Genomic DNA, 15,337 nt, shown 5'->3' with positions numbered 1-15,337 from the left:
AGGGGCGTGTCAGGGAGTGAAAGACAGCGAGGACGACAATGCCTCAGTTGCTACCAGTCGAATCAACAGCTTCTGGGAAGGACACGCTGAGACACACACACACACACACACACACGAATCATATCCGAAGAAAAAAAGCACTCCCTCTCTGACATCTGCACATTTGCCGTGTCACCCAGTCGAGTCAGTGCACACAGACCCTGGAGGGTGATGGAAGGATGAGAGCAGTAAGAGCTGCGGAATTGAACATCACCAACACATGTTTGGCCTCCGGCTTGTTTCCCAACACATGAGTTAGAGAAACTTCAGTGTTATTCTCTGCTATGTTAAGCAAAGAGCATCTCTCTGTTCCAACAATGGCGGCTTTATCTGAAGAAGAAAGCCTCGGTTAGTTGGCGCGAAGACCACATTACTCATAGATGAGAGACCTCCAATTAGAAGAGCCTGCCATAATGAGGGTGAAAGACAATTCAAGATGATCATTACGTAACGTCTGTCACTCTGGCACCCCATCATGTTTATCTCTTACCCCCCATCCATCAACACTTCACATTTCCGCTCCAGCTCTCAGTAACTCTTTGCTGGAGGAGACGTTTTCTGCAAAAGGCGACGTTGATATTAGGAGCGGTTTGGAAATCTACTGCTCATATTGATACATACTTTTGACTGGTTCTATTTTTGGATGCAAACTCGGCAAAGAGTGGAGCGTAAAAAAGGTGTCATATTAGGTGATATATTTTTAAATCTATATATATGGTATATTACTGAATCAAATGATGGACCCATACATACATTTAAACAACAAAATATTGTTTGTTTTGCATCAGTTTGACAATGGCACAATAATATAATAATATTTAAACCTTATTTTGTGTGCGTGTGTGTGTGCGTGCGTGTGCGTGCGTATATATATATATATATATATATATATATATATATATATGTGTGTGTTCCCCTATTTTAAGTGTAAAGTACCATTTAACCATTTATATTAAAGGGATAATAAACCCAGTTCATAATAATAATAAATATTTTTATATTATTGTGCCTCTGGAAAAAAAATGGTGCCGTTTTATTTCAATAAAAAAAGTAAAGTATGTTTTGAAATACCGTTTATAAGAGTCACTTGACCTTATTTGACCTCCTAGTTACACAACCCCTGGCAATAGTTATGGAATCACCAAAGTTGGAGGATGTTCATTCAGTTGAAGGCAGATCACAGACATGACAAAACTAATGTTATTTCAAATGGCAAAATTCTTGCTGCAAGAAACACTCAAAAAAAAAAAATGTGGTAGTCAGTAAGAAAGAAAGAATTGCTTTTTTAGACTAAGCAAAGGGAAAAAATATGGAATCACTCCATTCCAAGGAAAAAAAATATGGAATCATGAACAACACTTTACCACTCAGCAAGAACTGTTTCTACAAAATTAAACAACTGAATGAACATCCTCCAAGACTGGTGATTCCATAATTTTTGCCCGGGGTTGTCGGAGTTTATTATGTGATGTGACCGTATGTAGATGCCAAAAAGTAGTTCTCACCTCATCATCCTTGTCCTGTCACGACAGAGCTGCTCTCCAGTGTCGGGACATGTGAACTCACACATGACTAATCCAAGTCTGCGCTGCTGTGCCATTGGGTTTGTTGTTATTTTAAGCTTTGTATAAATATTAATGCTACTGTTTGTGTCTTGGTGAATCTGGTTCATGTATGGACCTCCTTCCTTCCTCCCCCCCCCCCCCCTCCTCCGCCTCCTCTCAGCGCTCCTCACGTTGGGTCACGCTGGCCAATTCAGACAAACACAGCAGCAGCCAGAGCCAACACAGGAGCTGAGATGGGAGCGTGGAGGAAACAGGAGAAATGACTGACAAGATCAATCTCACATGAGGATTTGGGGAAGGAGGCTTACTGCTATTTCTGACCCGGCCTTGGATTAACTGTCAATGATTTCTCTGTCTTTTGGGATTATTCCTGAGTTCCACACCAACGATGGGCGCTAACAGAGACGGGAACAAACATGGTAATAGTTGATATTTGTTGAAGCTGAAAGCGAGTGGAATGACCCGCTAACTTTGACTGAAATGTCGCGACGTATCTGCTGGTGAAAGTTGAGGTGGAGATTTTTCTGTTGGTGTTTGGATTGATGTGACTCGGGGACATGGCTGAAGTTCCAGGATTCATGTTCACAACAGAAAATACTGACCCTAAAATAATCTCTTACTGTAACTGTGTGTTTGCCATCATGGAAATAGCCTGACTGTCACTGCTGGCTGGCGTCGCAGCCATGACAGGACATGCAGTCCAACGGTGCGCCCCGCTCTCCTGCTACATAGCCCCTCGTAGCTGCTGCTGCTGCTGTTGTGACTCAAGGTGAGGGTTTCAGGTTACTGAGCATTAAGGCCCATTTCACAAACCCGCCACTGTATCTGCCTGCTTCCTGGATCCCCTCTCTCTCTGGCATGTGAGTCATGCAGCAGCAAGAACTGATCCAATGTGAGGAGATGATCCTGAGAGCACAGGAGATGTTGGGGTGTGTGTCAGATGGATTAGAACAGGGAAAGTCAAACAGCGGCGCGCTGCACTCCTGAATGGACGTATTGAACGCAGTGTCGCGCCCCGGCCGTCTGCACCGAGGGTGTGTTCCACTTGTAAATAAGGCTGAGTTTGTTTGGCACAGACTGGAAGGATGTGATGTAAGCGTGTGGATTTTTTTGAAGCCAGCTCTGGGGTTCATTTGGCGGGATGTGGCGCTCTCCTGGGATTCACCAGCTCTTTCCCCTGGTGACCAGTGGTCACTCTAGTTTGAGGCAGGGCTGTCTGTGCGTCGATGCGTCGTGTTGCTGTTGGTGTAAACGCACACACACTGGCCGCGGTATGGCCATTGAGAATTGGTTGTCATTGAGGAGCCGCAAGAAAATATCACCTTCTCTGGAATCATAAAGTATATAAAGTCAAAATATGTTCATTTTTGTTCCTTTCATTGGTTCCTGACTGTGGTCCGACTCCAACTGGCCCAGTTTTCAAGAACTGGAGCTCTCGGTCAACTGCTTCATGGTTTATGCTTCACATGTTCCAGGATTATGTGTCATAATTTTAATATACTTTGGGTCAATTATTATTTGGTTTTGCAGCCTGCGGTTTCAATGTTGCTGCTCACTTGCTGCATTACAGTTTGTGCGACATTACTTCAATTTGTTGAGCTCTACAAAGTTTGATGGGCCTTGTTGTGAGCATAGAAGTATTTTTTTGAGGCAAGAATTCCTGATTTTTCATGTGGACTGATCTGCAGTAGTGCAAATCTCATTATTTTATTCACATTTCTTGCTGGCTACAGCGTCACTGGAGCCTCATATAAACTATACGTGCAGCAGCTCACGTCGGTGCCTCGGGTGTGAAGCGCTCACATGTTGGTTTAATCCGCAACTGTGACTATGTCGAAGCAGATGTCAATTACAGATGCTGGTGGAAGCTGCACTTTTATATAATAACATGACGCGTATGGACCCGCTGGCTCATTCATAATTCTGTGACGTGTCCTTCATGACTTAAGAGCTGCTGCTTCACAGCCACGTTCGAACAGCCGCGCCGATCAAGGCTGCCATGATGAGTGTTTGCCCTCCGCAGGCTGATCCCAGTCGAGCTGTTAACTATACCGTCTGGTCCATCTGGAGCCCCAGTGGTCATGTAGTCGCTCCTCTCATCCCGGTGTTTACCACCGCTGATGTCATTTGGCTCGCGTTTCACCACATCAGGTGAGGTCAATAGAGATGTTGCTTTCATCTACTCCCTGAGAGTGGTTCAGCTGTACTTTTATATTTGATGTGACTCATCTCTCTCTTCCTTTATGTGAACATTTAAGATTATTTATCTGAAATATCTCATCCTCTTCAGCAGAGGTGAGGTTTGTCCTTGCTAAACCAGACTTTTCCACAACTACAGAAGCCAGAATGTCAGTGGGGAAAAAAATGACTTCATCATTGGGAAGATGATGATCTCAAAGCTGACAAACTTCAGACACAAACACAGGAAGCAGCTACTTCCAATGCTTGTTTAAAGTCTTTATCAGTCTCTTCGTGGGCTCTTCTTAAGTTCCCCTACTTAAGATTCCGTTGTATTTCTCAGGCTTTTATGGACGCAATCCACATTTTCCTGTGGACTCATCTACTGGGGCTATTTAAAATGAAGAGATTTAGTGTCGCAGTGGCCTTTGTTTTTGAATATATTTCCCAGCACTGGATTTGTTTTTGCTTTAAAATTTCTCTTCTGCACCATTGTTGGCTCCGGCGTCTGGTCATCTAAGGTGTGCAGCCACCGGTGCTCCCGAAAAAAAAAGGTGTAACCCTGCCTGGCTTTGACCAGAGCCTTTCTTTTTTCCAACATGAAATGCTCAGTTCTGATCCAGGCCGGAACTAGCTTGACACGCGGTATGCACAATGACTATTTCTGTTTCATCATGATACTGGGCAGAGATACTTGGACCGTCCGCGGCTCCCACACTGGGACATCTTATCCACAGTAATGTGACCGTTTATTTCAGTGGCCCAGTGGGAGAGGGCTGCTGTTTATACTGAGCTGCGCCGATTTACAGTAGCATGAAAGTAAGCCACGGTTCCCAAACTGCTTTGAAATGTCAGGAAATGGCTACAACGCTATCATTTAGAAGTCAGTCTAGTTTCAGTCTGCAGTTTTTCAGTCTCTTTCTAATAGTGAGATGTGTTCATGCGTACCTATAGTGTCGTCGTTCCTTGAGTTCTATGCTGTAAGCTGGTTTTACATTGAGTCTGAAGGTCAAAAACTCCTCTCTTCTCCCAATGACATCTGTGTTTGCTCTGACAATAGAGTCTCTGAGTCACAGTTCGGCCCCCGGAGCCTCATTACCCGTGATTTTAACAGGCTGCGAAGGCGGGCGAACAAAAGTAACCGGAGAAGAGGATGGATTCTTCTAAAATCATTAACACCTCACATTAATCTTGCTCTATTTTTAATGAGTTATGAAAGCCCTTGGAACTAGCGCCTACTTTGCGGATAAGCCTGAAGTGATTTTAATCCTGAGGTCGGGCCGTTCCCGGTGCAGATGACCCCCGTGCTGCGTCCATTTATCTCCTGCAGATGGTCTGCAGCGCGTGGATATACATTCACCCCAGCGGATCGCTGCTGCAGTCTTTGCCGGGCTAAATAAAGGCGAGCCTAAAAGCGGGTTTGGCGGTCCGCGGGTTCAGGTCAAAGGGAATGTGAAACAGTAAACCCGCTGGCCTTGAGAGCTCCCCTGTTTACTCCAGTGTGTTGTGGCCGCTTCACTGTGCGTTGTCATGTTTGTGTTCCAGTTGGAGAGCGTTGAGGAACAGAGCTGTGAAAGCACCTGATGGTTTTTGTTTTGCTCCACGTCATTGAAAACGCATTTTTAATGTATGTTTTATCTTGTTTTCGCAGAACCCTGAGACTCTCGAGGGGTCCATCCAGAGCGTGCTGTCAGTGTTGTACCCTCCCTTCGAGTCAACTGCTCCCGTACTCCTGAGTCAGCTGTTCCAGGTGATCGACAGTCGCTATCAGGGTGACGCTCTGAAGTGTCTGCTGGACTTCCTGGTTCCAGCCAAGCATATTCTCGACACCGTCCAACAGGCTGCGTGTGTAAGTATCACCTCACGAACATATGAGTTGCGTTTGTAATAGATTTAACAATGTGTTTCCGTCCTGCTCCAGGCTCAGTACTCCAATGTCCTCTTCGTCTGCGAGGGCTGGCCCCTCTGTCTACACGATAAAGTCGTAGTCCATCTTGCCTCCATCAAACCGCTGTGTCTCCAGCCTGGTGATTTCTACCTCCAGGTGGCGCCATTCTGTGACCAATCTGCCCGCATCCTTGTCTGCAGCCTCCTGGAGGAGGAGGAGGAGGGTCCCTGCTCTGACTTGGTTGAGGAGACCCCAATCCCAGAAACGTTGTACCCTTGTATCTTCAGCCTTGACTGGTTAGTGGAGCTCAACCGGGGTCGCCATGGGACGCCCCTTAGCCAGTGCCTCCTGTCCACAGAGCAGGGTGTGGTGAGAATGCCATGGGAACAAGTGGCTCTGCCACGTTTTTTGGATGAACCAGAGTGTGCCCGGAGTAGCATGGCATCTGCCCATTCTTCCTTCTCTGGACCGTCTCCGTCTGTTCCTCGCTTTTCCTCTCCAAGCTGTCTGTTTCTCAGTCCGTCGTCTTCTTCTGAGACCAGTCACAGTTCATCCTCAAACCCGTCCGCTTTCTCTGTGCAGACAAGAATCTGTCCGGCGAAGCACGGCATCGCTGTCTCCCTCTATCTTGTAGAGAATAGCACCAAAGTCGCCAAGGAGACTGAGGCGGCGGCAAAGTCTGACTCTCATATGACTGGGACCTTTCCACACGCTTGGACAAGGTCAGACTCCGCCGCAAGCGCCAGTGAAAATCCGAAAAATACAGTAGCGACAGGCAGAAGGGAGCCAGCTGGACAGGTCCCCGCAGAAGGCGACTATATTGATGTTCTGCAGGCAGCTTTGCTTTTCGGGGGAGCTGACACAGTAGCTGAGGGACAGCAGAGATCCAGTGTTGCGCTTAGGCACCAAATGGAAAGGCAAACACAAAGGCATCAGCACGCACAGATGGAGCCCTCACACAGACAAGCCCCTCCCCTGTCACCCTGTCAATCACGATTACCTTCCACACCTCATATGCACATTCGCCACTCGGAACCGTCTGCCCGGCCCGATGTGTGCGTGGAAGCGGGGCCGCCATTTCCTCTCCATCATTCCTATCCCCATCATGCTGAGCGTGTGGAAGCCCCACAGTGTGTCAGAGCGGTCCGCTTCTTAGAGACGCCCTGCACCCCGTGCATGAAGAGGAGACAGGGGGCAAAGGTCACCAAAGCACAGGAGCTGAGGTGCCGATATAGAGACTCCTACCAGGCCGCCCTTCAAAACCCCGTCAACATAGGGCGGAACAATGAGAGAGACATGACGACTGTTGTGGAAGAGGACCCAACGTTCCTGCAGTGTGGTCCCAGAAAACCACAGAGCGAATCAGAGGACGCACCGTGTCAGGCTGGAAGGGTTTGGCCTGATTTTGGGGCGCATAAACAAACACCCTCAGTCAATGGATTCATCTGTCAAGAGTCCGGCGAGCAGACTGCTGCTCCATGTTGGAAGCCAGAAGACATGACATGTATGGATCACGGCAACAATAGTGCCTTGAAACGTGAGGGTCAAAGAGAGTTCACGCACCAAACCTCTACTGGGCCCCTTAGGGAGCCTCCGCCTGATCATTATGACCAATCGAATGGTCACTGTAAACATGTGGCCAGTTTAGCAGCGCCACAGGGAAACCGTGGTTTTGCTGTCTCCAGCAGTGCTGCACAGCCAGATTTGATCCTCACACCACAGAATAGATCGACCGCTTTGGGAAGAAGCACCAGTGCTCCCGAGCCCCAAGAAGGTCCACACGCACAAACCAGTTCAACTGGAGTGACCGCCGACTTTTCTCAACCGCAGAGCAGACGGGAGTCTGTGCCAGACGGCAGGTGCTCGTCTCTCTCCACCGCTGTGGTAGAAACCTCAGAGAAGTGTGAACTGGTCATTGTGGAGGGTCGAAATGTCAGGAGACGGGAAACTGCCGACTCCTGTGCGGAGATTCCGCAGCTGCATGTGGTCAAATTTAAAAAAAGCACGGCCTTCAGGCTGGTTTCACCCAAGATCAGCAGAAAGAAAGTCCCTCTTGCAGGTAACCTGCTTGTTTTGTCCTGCTCTCTTTCACCGCTAGTCCTGACATCTGCTGACCTTTTACAGACGATTCTAAAGCAGACAAAGTGGACCCACCGGGATGTCAGTCGCTTCTGGGACCGGCTCGAGTCGCCGACATGCAGGGGAACCTCCAAGCTTCCACTGCACGCCCCAGGCCCAATCACCTTCCCCTGGGCTCACCGGACCCCAGAACCCACCCGCTCTATCTGGGAGTGGCTACTTTAACTGGTAAGCATTGTTTTTTGTAGCCTAAAAATAAATGAGTAGCAAGAGCAGTAGCAGTCCGATAATGTGAATACAAGTGTGCAACCGGCCGTAACTTTACCTCCTGTGAGTCTTCAGGTGGACGAGACAAGACGGGTAGAGCTATTGTGGAGATTTATGGGGACCACCCAGGGTGGAGGTCAAATATAACCAGTCAGGAACTCCAGCACACGCTGCTCTACTTCTACACCATCACGAGGTACGACGCGAAATCCTCCTGCCAAAATACAGACAGGTCGCTTCAGCAAGTTTACTGTCCGCAGGAGAGAAGTCCGAGTGTCTGGAATGACACTCCTTTTTGATGCGAGGAAGATGAACCCACTTCCACAGTTCTATAAAGCTCTGATGTCACTACAGGTGAGAGGAGTTGTGGAGTTCAACGGATGTATATTCATTTTTCACTGTCGCTCGTGAAGTTGTTTGTATTTGCAGGAGCAAAATCCTCAAGCCGTCAATAGTTTGGTTCTCATGGTGGACAAAGGAAACCGCTTCAGACCTGAGACCTGCCCCGGCATCCAGGTGCTCATTTTGCTCCCAGAATTTCGATTGTTTGCCTCGCAAATCATAGTGAAGTTATTGAGCTGCGTTCCTCTCCAACAGACTGATGTCGTGACCTCACTGAAGTCTTTGGTGAAGATCGTGGAGGAGAGTCAGCGAAGCTCTCGCCTGGAGGGAACCCTCTCTCCGAGCTACTGTGACTGGACCGAGCTGCACCAGGTGGGACAGCGGCAGCCTCTGTCGTCATGCAGCGCTGTGGCTGATCACTGTGCGTTTATGTTTTTAGAAACTCTTCCCGTTTGTGTGCGACCTCCATGAAGCCTCAGGTCTGCTGCTGAGAGCCATCAGGAAGTTGGAAGAGCCTCACTGTGTGGACTCGGTGCAGGTAGTTTTCATTGATGCAACGATATAATAGTGAGTCATTGATGATGAAATGTGCCATCAGTCAGTGAAGCAGTGCATGCTGAACCAGAGGACTCTCATGAAGGATGTTCTGGAAGACAGTCGACTGGTGGGCCTGCAGAGAGAGGGCGGGGCCATCCTGGCTCGACTGAGGAAGGAAAGTGACTTCAAATACCCCGACTGTGAGAACCTCAGGTCTGCTCTCACTTTGCTTTCTGGTTTGGTCTATTCATGTCCACTGACCTGCTTCTCCTGAATCCAGCGATGCAGTGGACTCGCTGACAAGCTTGTACAACTTCGTGGAGGAGCAGGTTCATGTTGTCGTTCAGAAGTCCAATGAATCCTTGGAGCATCTCCAGTATCTCCAGCAAATTCGAGAGATGGAGGGACACTTCACCCAGGTATTTCCTGGTGTCCTGTTGTTCACATCAGGCTGCTTTGGTTCTGACGTTGGTGTTTCCCATCAGATGCAGCAGTGGTTTCAAGTGGAAGGTGAGCACCACCTGCTGGAGGCCCAGTCTGTGGAGGAATCTGGAGAGCAGCTGGAGCAGATCCTCAATAGCTTCACTGCTTTCCTTATTGAAGCAAATGTATGTTGAAATTTGACTTATTGTTCTCCTTATTTACATTTTTGTCACGCTACTCCTCCCAGAGCTTTCGGCGTAGAGACCCAGTTTGAAAGCCAAAATGTTCGGCCGGATCGGGAATGGCGTGCTATTTTTTTCTCTGACCTAGGTGCCAGAATTCCAGAGATATTCCAGGTTTTGTGACCAAAACAATTTGCCTCTACTTCAACGGCTCACAGCTCCCCCACACTTTGGGCTAGAAATTCTGTGAAAAGCTCCAAACGCGGCTGCACTCGTCCTCTGTCGCCTTAAAAAACAGATCATATCCAAGTAGTGTTGTTTGTCTACAAAATTGAGCCGGAGATTTGGCAAAAATGGAAAAGTTAGAGTGAGCATTCAGGCTAGGTAGAAGGGAGCAGAGCACTCGAAATCCGGTCATGTTCGACTTTCTAAACTGTGATAGTGGCCAAACATTGGGACGCAGAAACATAAAAATCTCCACTTTTGTAGTCGCACTTGTCCTCTCTCGTAAAATGTGCTCAGAATTACTGTAGCACTTTCCAAATTGGTGTGAGAGTCGCCAGCGCGAGGTAAAACCCATTTTTGCCCCATTGAAAATGCATTGGAGCACTGTGGCTGCTGAGGAAATCGCGGCAAAGTTAGTCGCCATCCTTGCCAAACCATAGACTGTCGACACATGATATTCGGCTCAGTTAGACATGAAAGCCTCAAGATTCTCACGGTGCACTCGGTTTTTCCCTGTTTATTCATAAACAGCAGCGTCTAGTTGCTAGTTTACTGACCACCCTTCTTACCTGTCCTATCACCTGCCAGGATCGCCGCCATCATGCCATGACTCTAGCCTCTGAGGCCGAGCGACTCCAGCAGGCCGGGCTGGAGTACCCAGAGACCGAGGCCTTCAGGACGCTTGTCTCCTCCTTCAGGTCTGGACTGGAGGACTTCCTGTGCAGGGCCGAGGCTTGTGGCCGGGAGCTGCAGATCATGGTCAACGTGTGCGACTTTTGTGACCAGGTCATTGTTGATCTGATTTGTTATCATGTTCAAGTGATTTCAATGTCAAGCTGTGATCCATTCGTATTGATGTAGTTGCTCATCTAGTGGCAAATATTTTATTTACAATCACTTTTCTTGTTCTCCTGCGACCAGGCTTCTGCTCTGGCTCAAGAATGCTGTGACTACCTGGAACATTGTCCATCGAGGGGGCCCAACACACAGGACTGTAGTTGCCATCAAACCAGGACCTCCCTGCAGGACCAGGTTTCTCTGGCTGGTTCTGAAGGCCAGGCTGCTTGTACAGCTGATGTTTCTGGACCAGACAGTCACAACTCCGTTCTCCAGTCGTACCTGAACAAGTTCCTTCAGTTCAGTGCAGAAAGGTTTCAGGAAGTCAAGACTCAGGCCAGTGCCCTGCGTGGCTCCAGGGGGATGCAGGTTTGGAACTCAGCCTGGCTGCGCTGCCAGGAGGCCCAGCAGCTGCTCCAGGAGAGGGTCCAGGAGGAAGACTACCACAGAAGGTCGAAGTCCAGCAACTGCTGCGAGCGTCATTATCTGGATGTGGTGAGCACCAATGCGCAGACGGCGACACCTGCTGGCCAGAGTGCGGTGGTGCAGTCAACTCCAGGACCTCAGCATCCTCAGTGGGAAGGCTTAGTATCCGGAGCTGTGGATTTAAACAGAAGACCCCTTATTGAAGACAGTGGCCCAAACGTGTCCTCAAGAGCTGACAGCAACAATACACCTGCAGAACTCAACCATACTGGAGGAAATGAGGGATCAAACGCCACTCCACCGACCCCTCACAGGTGATGATGACTTCTGATAGGAGCACTGCAGCTGGGCTGGTTGTTTTTGAGAAAATAATTTGACTACTGCAGGTCGTCGAGAGGAGCAGACAGGGAGGCTCGGAGGAGACAAGCGATCCGAGCCCGAAGTGAAAGAGACGCCGCCGCCCTCTCGCAGTCGCACACGGTCGGCTGTCAGTGGTTTCCCTGGAGTCGCGGCCTGAAAGCCAGAACTGCGAGCCAGGACCCGGCTCCCACCGAAGCAGCGGCACCAGCCACGCCTCCGGAGGAGCGAGTGCGGTCTCCGTCGTCCTGTTCGCAGCACGGTCCGCCTTCCAGTCGGGTCCTGCAGGAGGCGCAGAAGTTCCAACTCTCCCGCCACGGCAGCTTCTGTTCCGAGGACTCCTGCGTGAGTGACCAAGGCGCTGCAGGCGGAAACTCCGCTGTGCTCTGCAAACACTCCAGTCTGCCGGCTGGGCGGTACGAAGGCGTGTTCGGTGTGACGGGTCCTCAGGAGGGCGCCAGCACTGCCCTGTAAGTGCCCCCACGTGGGTGGTTTTCCTCTAATGTTCAGATATTCTTCAGCTCTGTGGTCTCCTTGCATCCCTACTGAACTGTGTTGGCCTCTTTCGTCTCCTAGCTTGCAATGAAAAACGTCAGGTAGAGTTCCTTCTGCCTCCTGGTTCATAGATTCTAGGGAAACACCGATGAGTTTTCCTTATTTCCGTGGCAAAGCATGCTGTCTGTTAGCATCTGCTAGCATGTGTTTTGAAGTCAGCATGCAACTTTTTCTTTTTTTATCTTGCTATTTATTAAAGGCAATATTTCACTCTGGTGTGCAGGCGGCTGCAGAGGGTTTTGGAGGAGCTGGTGTTCACGGAGAGAGAGTACGTGCGCTCGCTCGGCTACATCCTCACCCACTACCTCCCCCTGCTGGACAGTCCAGACGTCCCTCAGGACCTGCGCGGCAAGAGGGGAATCATTTTCGGAAACTTGGAGAAACTGCACGACTTCCACAGTCGATACTTCCTCCCCGAGCTGGAGGCCTGCCAGCGGGAGCCTGTCATCGTGGCCCGCTGCTTCCTCAGACACGTGAGCGGAAAATGTCCTTCTCTTCCTGAAGAACTCATGATGAATGTGTCCCGTCTGTCTGCGCTCAGAGTGAGAGTTTCGGCCTGTACGCTCTCTACAGCAAGAACAAGCCTCGCTCCGATGCCTTGATACTTCACCGTCGCCATGACGTCTTCAAGGTAAAGCTGTCAGGATGGATTCTGCTGTTACGGGTTTCTGAAGTCGGTGCTTGTTTGTCTGCTCAGAAGAAGCAGCAGGAGCTGGGTGACCTGATGGACCTCTCCTCGTACCTCCTGAGGCCCATCCAGAGGATCAGCAAGTACAGCCTGCTCCTGCAGGACATGCTGGCGCTGGTCAGCTCCCGCCGACACAAAAGCCACCTGCCAGACTTGGGCTCCAGGTCCAGCGTGTCCGGGTTGGTCCCCGACTTGACGCAGGAGATCCACGACGCTGCCGAGCTGGTCCGCTTTCAGATGCGTCATGGCAACGACCTGCTCACCATGGACGCCATCCAGGACTGTGACGTGAGTGTGCCGGCGAGCCGCCGCCCTCTGAAACCCCCGCTGGTGATCTCTCCTCCCTCAGGTGAATTTAAAGGAGCAGGGGCAGCTGATTCGCCAGGATGAATTCACAGTTCTCTTCAGGAAGAAGAAGTGCGTGCGCCGGATCTTCCTCTTCGAGCATCTCATCCTCTTCAGCAAAACCAAGAAGACCGACGTGGGAAACGACGTCTACGTCTACAAGCAGTCCTTCAAGGTGAGCGGCTCCGCTGTCGGAGTGTCTGACAGCAGCTGACAGAACTCCTCTCCTCCAGACCTGTGACATTGGGATGACCCACAACTCCGCCGTGGGCAGCCTTTGCTTCGAGATCTGGTTCCGCCGGCGGAAGAGCCAGGACACGTACACTTTGAAGGCTCCCAGCATGGAGATGAAGAAGGCCTGGACCGCCGATCTGGAGCGGATACTGTGGGACCAGGCGGCTCACAGCAGAGGTGACCTTAGAGCAGGTCAGAGCGTCCTCTAGATTCAGTGGTTTCTCAAGCTTTCGTTTGGCCGCAGAGCTGCGCATGCAGGAGAGAGTCTTCATGGGCATGTGCCGCAAACCTTTCATGGACATTCACCCGAGCGAGGCGGCCATCCGTGACCGGGCCATCGCTGGAGTCCAGCCTGGGAGAAGTGAGTTTTTTTTTTGGTGTGATGCCTCTTTGTTGTCATTGTTTTCACTAAGTTTTGCAGTCATTTGCTTGCCTCCTCATCCCTCGCTCACGCAGCTCATGCTTTCTCCTCAATGACATCTGTGTGCGTCAGTCCCTGTGGCGTGTTGTTCACACAGGAGTGTAGAATTTCCACGGCCGCACTCCATCGGCTCCGGCAGCACGGCCTCCACCACCATCAGCCAGTCCTCCTCCTCCTCTGGCCGCGGCTCGCTGCCGCCCGCCTCTTACGCCGGAGCTCAGCTGCTCGGAGCGGACGCCGGCCCGGCCGTCTTTTCCTCCCCTGAGCCTGCGACGGACAACGAACTCAACCATCTGCATCAGCACCTTCATCATGACTGCGATCGATGGAAAAACACTCGGCGCCCTCAAGGTATTTTGCCAAAAATGCTTCTCGTTTCTATTGCACCAGCGGGGAATACTGTGGCACCACCTAGTGGTGGAAGCGGCACATTGTGATCATGTGTCCTGTTTTCCAGTGTTGGACACCAGTGACTCCTCAGCTGAGTGCAGCCAGTTCAACCCCTCGGACGGCAGCGTCCTGTCAGCTCTGGGCGGAGACGTGACAGACTCATCCTTCGCCTCCCGGAACTGCAGGTCTTGTACACCACTGTCCCGCACACCGAGCCTCAGGATCAACGGGTCACCAGCCGTCACGAGGAAGAGAGCCGTCGCCCCCACACCTCCACCGCTCACTGCAACTCAGGTACAACTGAAGGAGAAGGTGTGAGTTTACAAACACAAACGTCTGTGTTCAATATGTCTTTTTTTTTTTTTTTTTTTTATTCCAGAGCGATCTGATCGGCAAGTCCACCGAAGTTTAGATGCCAAGGGTGAACGGTTTATATGATAGCAGTTAAATCTGACTTGAGCTGTCAGCACTCATGTTATCGCCGTACACTGCTGACATTCCTTCAGACAGAGGTCATCTGAGGTCGCCCCACTCATGGCTGCTTCGACCCACAGTTTTGGGAAACACACAGGTGTCAGCTTTGACGGCTCACGAGGCTGTGTGTGTTGTTTGAGGTGTGCTCTGTGTGTGTGTGTGTTTTAAGCTTTTCTGTCCTTGTGAGGACCAATTTCCAAACCCCACAAGGTGAAGCCTCAAATGGAGGTCGAAGACTTCTAAGCAACAAGGTCATTTTAGTAGGTGTGTGTTCATGTGGTCGTCTGTAGCGGCGAGAAAAAGTGAAACTATGAGCTGTAAAAACATCTGCTGTAAATATTCAACACCTTGACTGATGCAGGAAGCAATGAATGAGAATTGAAGATCAAATAGAGCCGTTGAGAGAGTTTGGCTCGATGTTTGGTGCCACTGTTTCTTATTGATCTTTGAAATGTTTGAATGTTTGCATTATTTATGACACTTTTATTGGAACTTTATTGAACTCTGTTTCGCCACGCATGTGAGACGGAAGAGGATTTCTGATCAGGGAGAGACCACTCGGGTGGTGAGGGTCCACTTGTTGTATTGAAACGTTGTTGGAAAAATATAACTATTGTCACATTTCTGTCTGTCTCCTGTCTTTTATTTACGTTGAGTCAGAATGTAACAATAAAAATCATGTTTTTTTTCAATAATTTAGCATTAAAACAAGTGTGTAACACCTCAGATCTGAGGAGGCACTTGACCTTGACCGATCAAGGTCAACCGATGGCTCCATCTGAAGAAGCATCAGAGCAGTGTTGGAAACATGTCACGGTCTGAAGCAACCATGTTCATCACTGAACATAGCTCCTTATGACTGAAATCTCAAGGTCACCCCAAGGG

At 49.8% G+C, this 15,337-nt stretch overlaps 1 protein-coding gene across 3 annotated transcripts; it reads left to right on the top strand.

The window, feature by feature from the left end:
• Positions 1-1,817: 1,817 nt before the first annotated feature.
• On the top strand, positions 1,818-15,066 carry LOC128750072 (uncharacterized). Of its 3 annotated transcripts, XM_053850225.1 has the most exons (24): positions 1,818-2,023; positions 5,434-5,631; positions 5,704-7,729; positions 7,795-7,977; positions 8,092-8,212; positions 8,277-8,370; positions 8,446-8,532; positions 8,614-8,730; positions 8,798-8,896; positions 8,957-9,108; positions 9,176-9,314; positions 9,381-9,503; positions 10,314-10,511; positions 10,647-11,302; positions 11,375-11,815; positions 12,124-12,373; positions 12,442-12,531; positions 12,598-12,876; positions 12,938-13,108; positions 13,167-13,344; positions 13,412-13,528; positions 13,661-13,939; positions 14,046-14,272; positions 14,358-15,066. In XM_053850225.1, the coding sequence occupies exons 1-24, from the start codon at positions 2,021-2,023 to the stop codon at positions 14,388-14,390; spliced, it is 6,261 nt and encodes a 2,086-aa protein (XP_053706200.1). In that variant the 5' UTR covers positions 1,818-2,020; the 3' UTR covers positions 14,391-15,066. The 3 variants fall into 3 exon arrangements, 2 of the variants coding, with proteins under 2 accessions (XP_053706200.1, XP_053706201.1); XR_008413012.1 differs by lacking the exon at positions 14,358-15,066 and having other exon boundaries at positions 13,624-13,939; positions 14,046-14,191; XM_053850226.1 differs by lacking the exons at positions 14,046-14,272; positions 14,358-15,066 and having other exon boundaries at positions 13,686-13,824.
• The last annotated feature ends 271 nt before the right edge of the window (positions 15,067-15,337 follow it).

The sequence above is a fragment of the Synchiropus splendidus genome, chromosome 18 (assembly GCF_027744825.2).
Source record: "Synchiropus splendidus isolate RoL2022-P1 chromosome 18, RoL_Sspl_1.0, whole genome shotgun sequence".
NCBI lineage: Eukaryota > Metazoa > Chordata > Actinopteri > Syngnathiformes > Callionymidae > Synchiropus > Synchiropus splendidus.
This window is presented reverse-complemented; position numbering and strand designations above follow the sequence as displayed.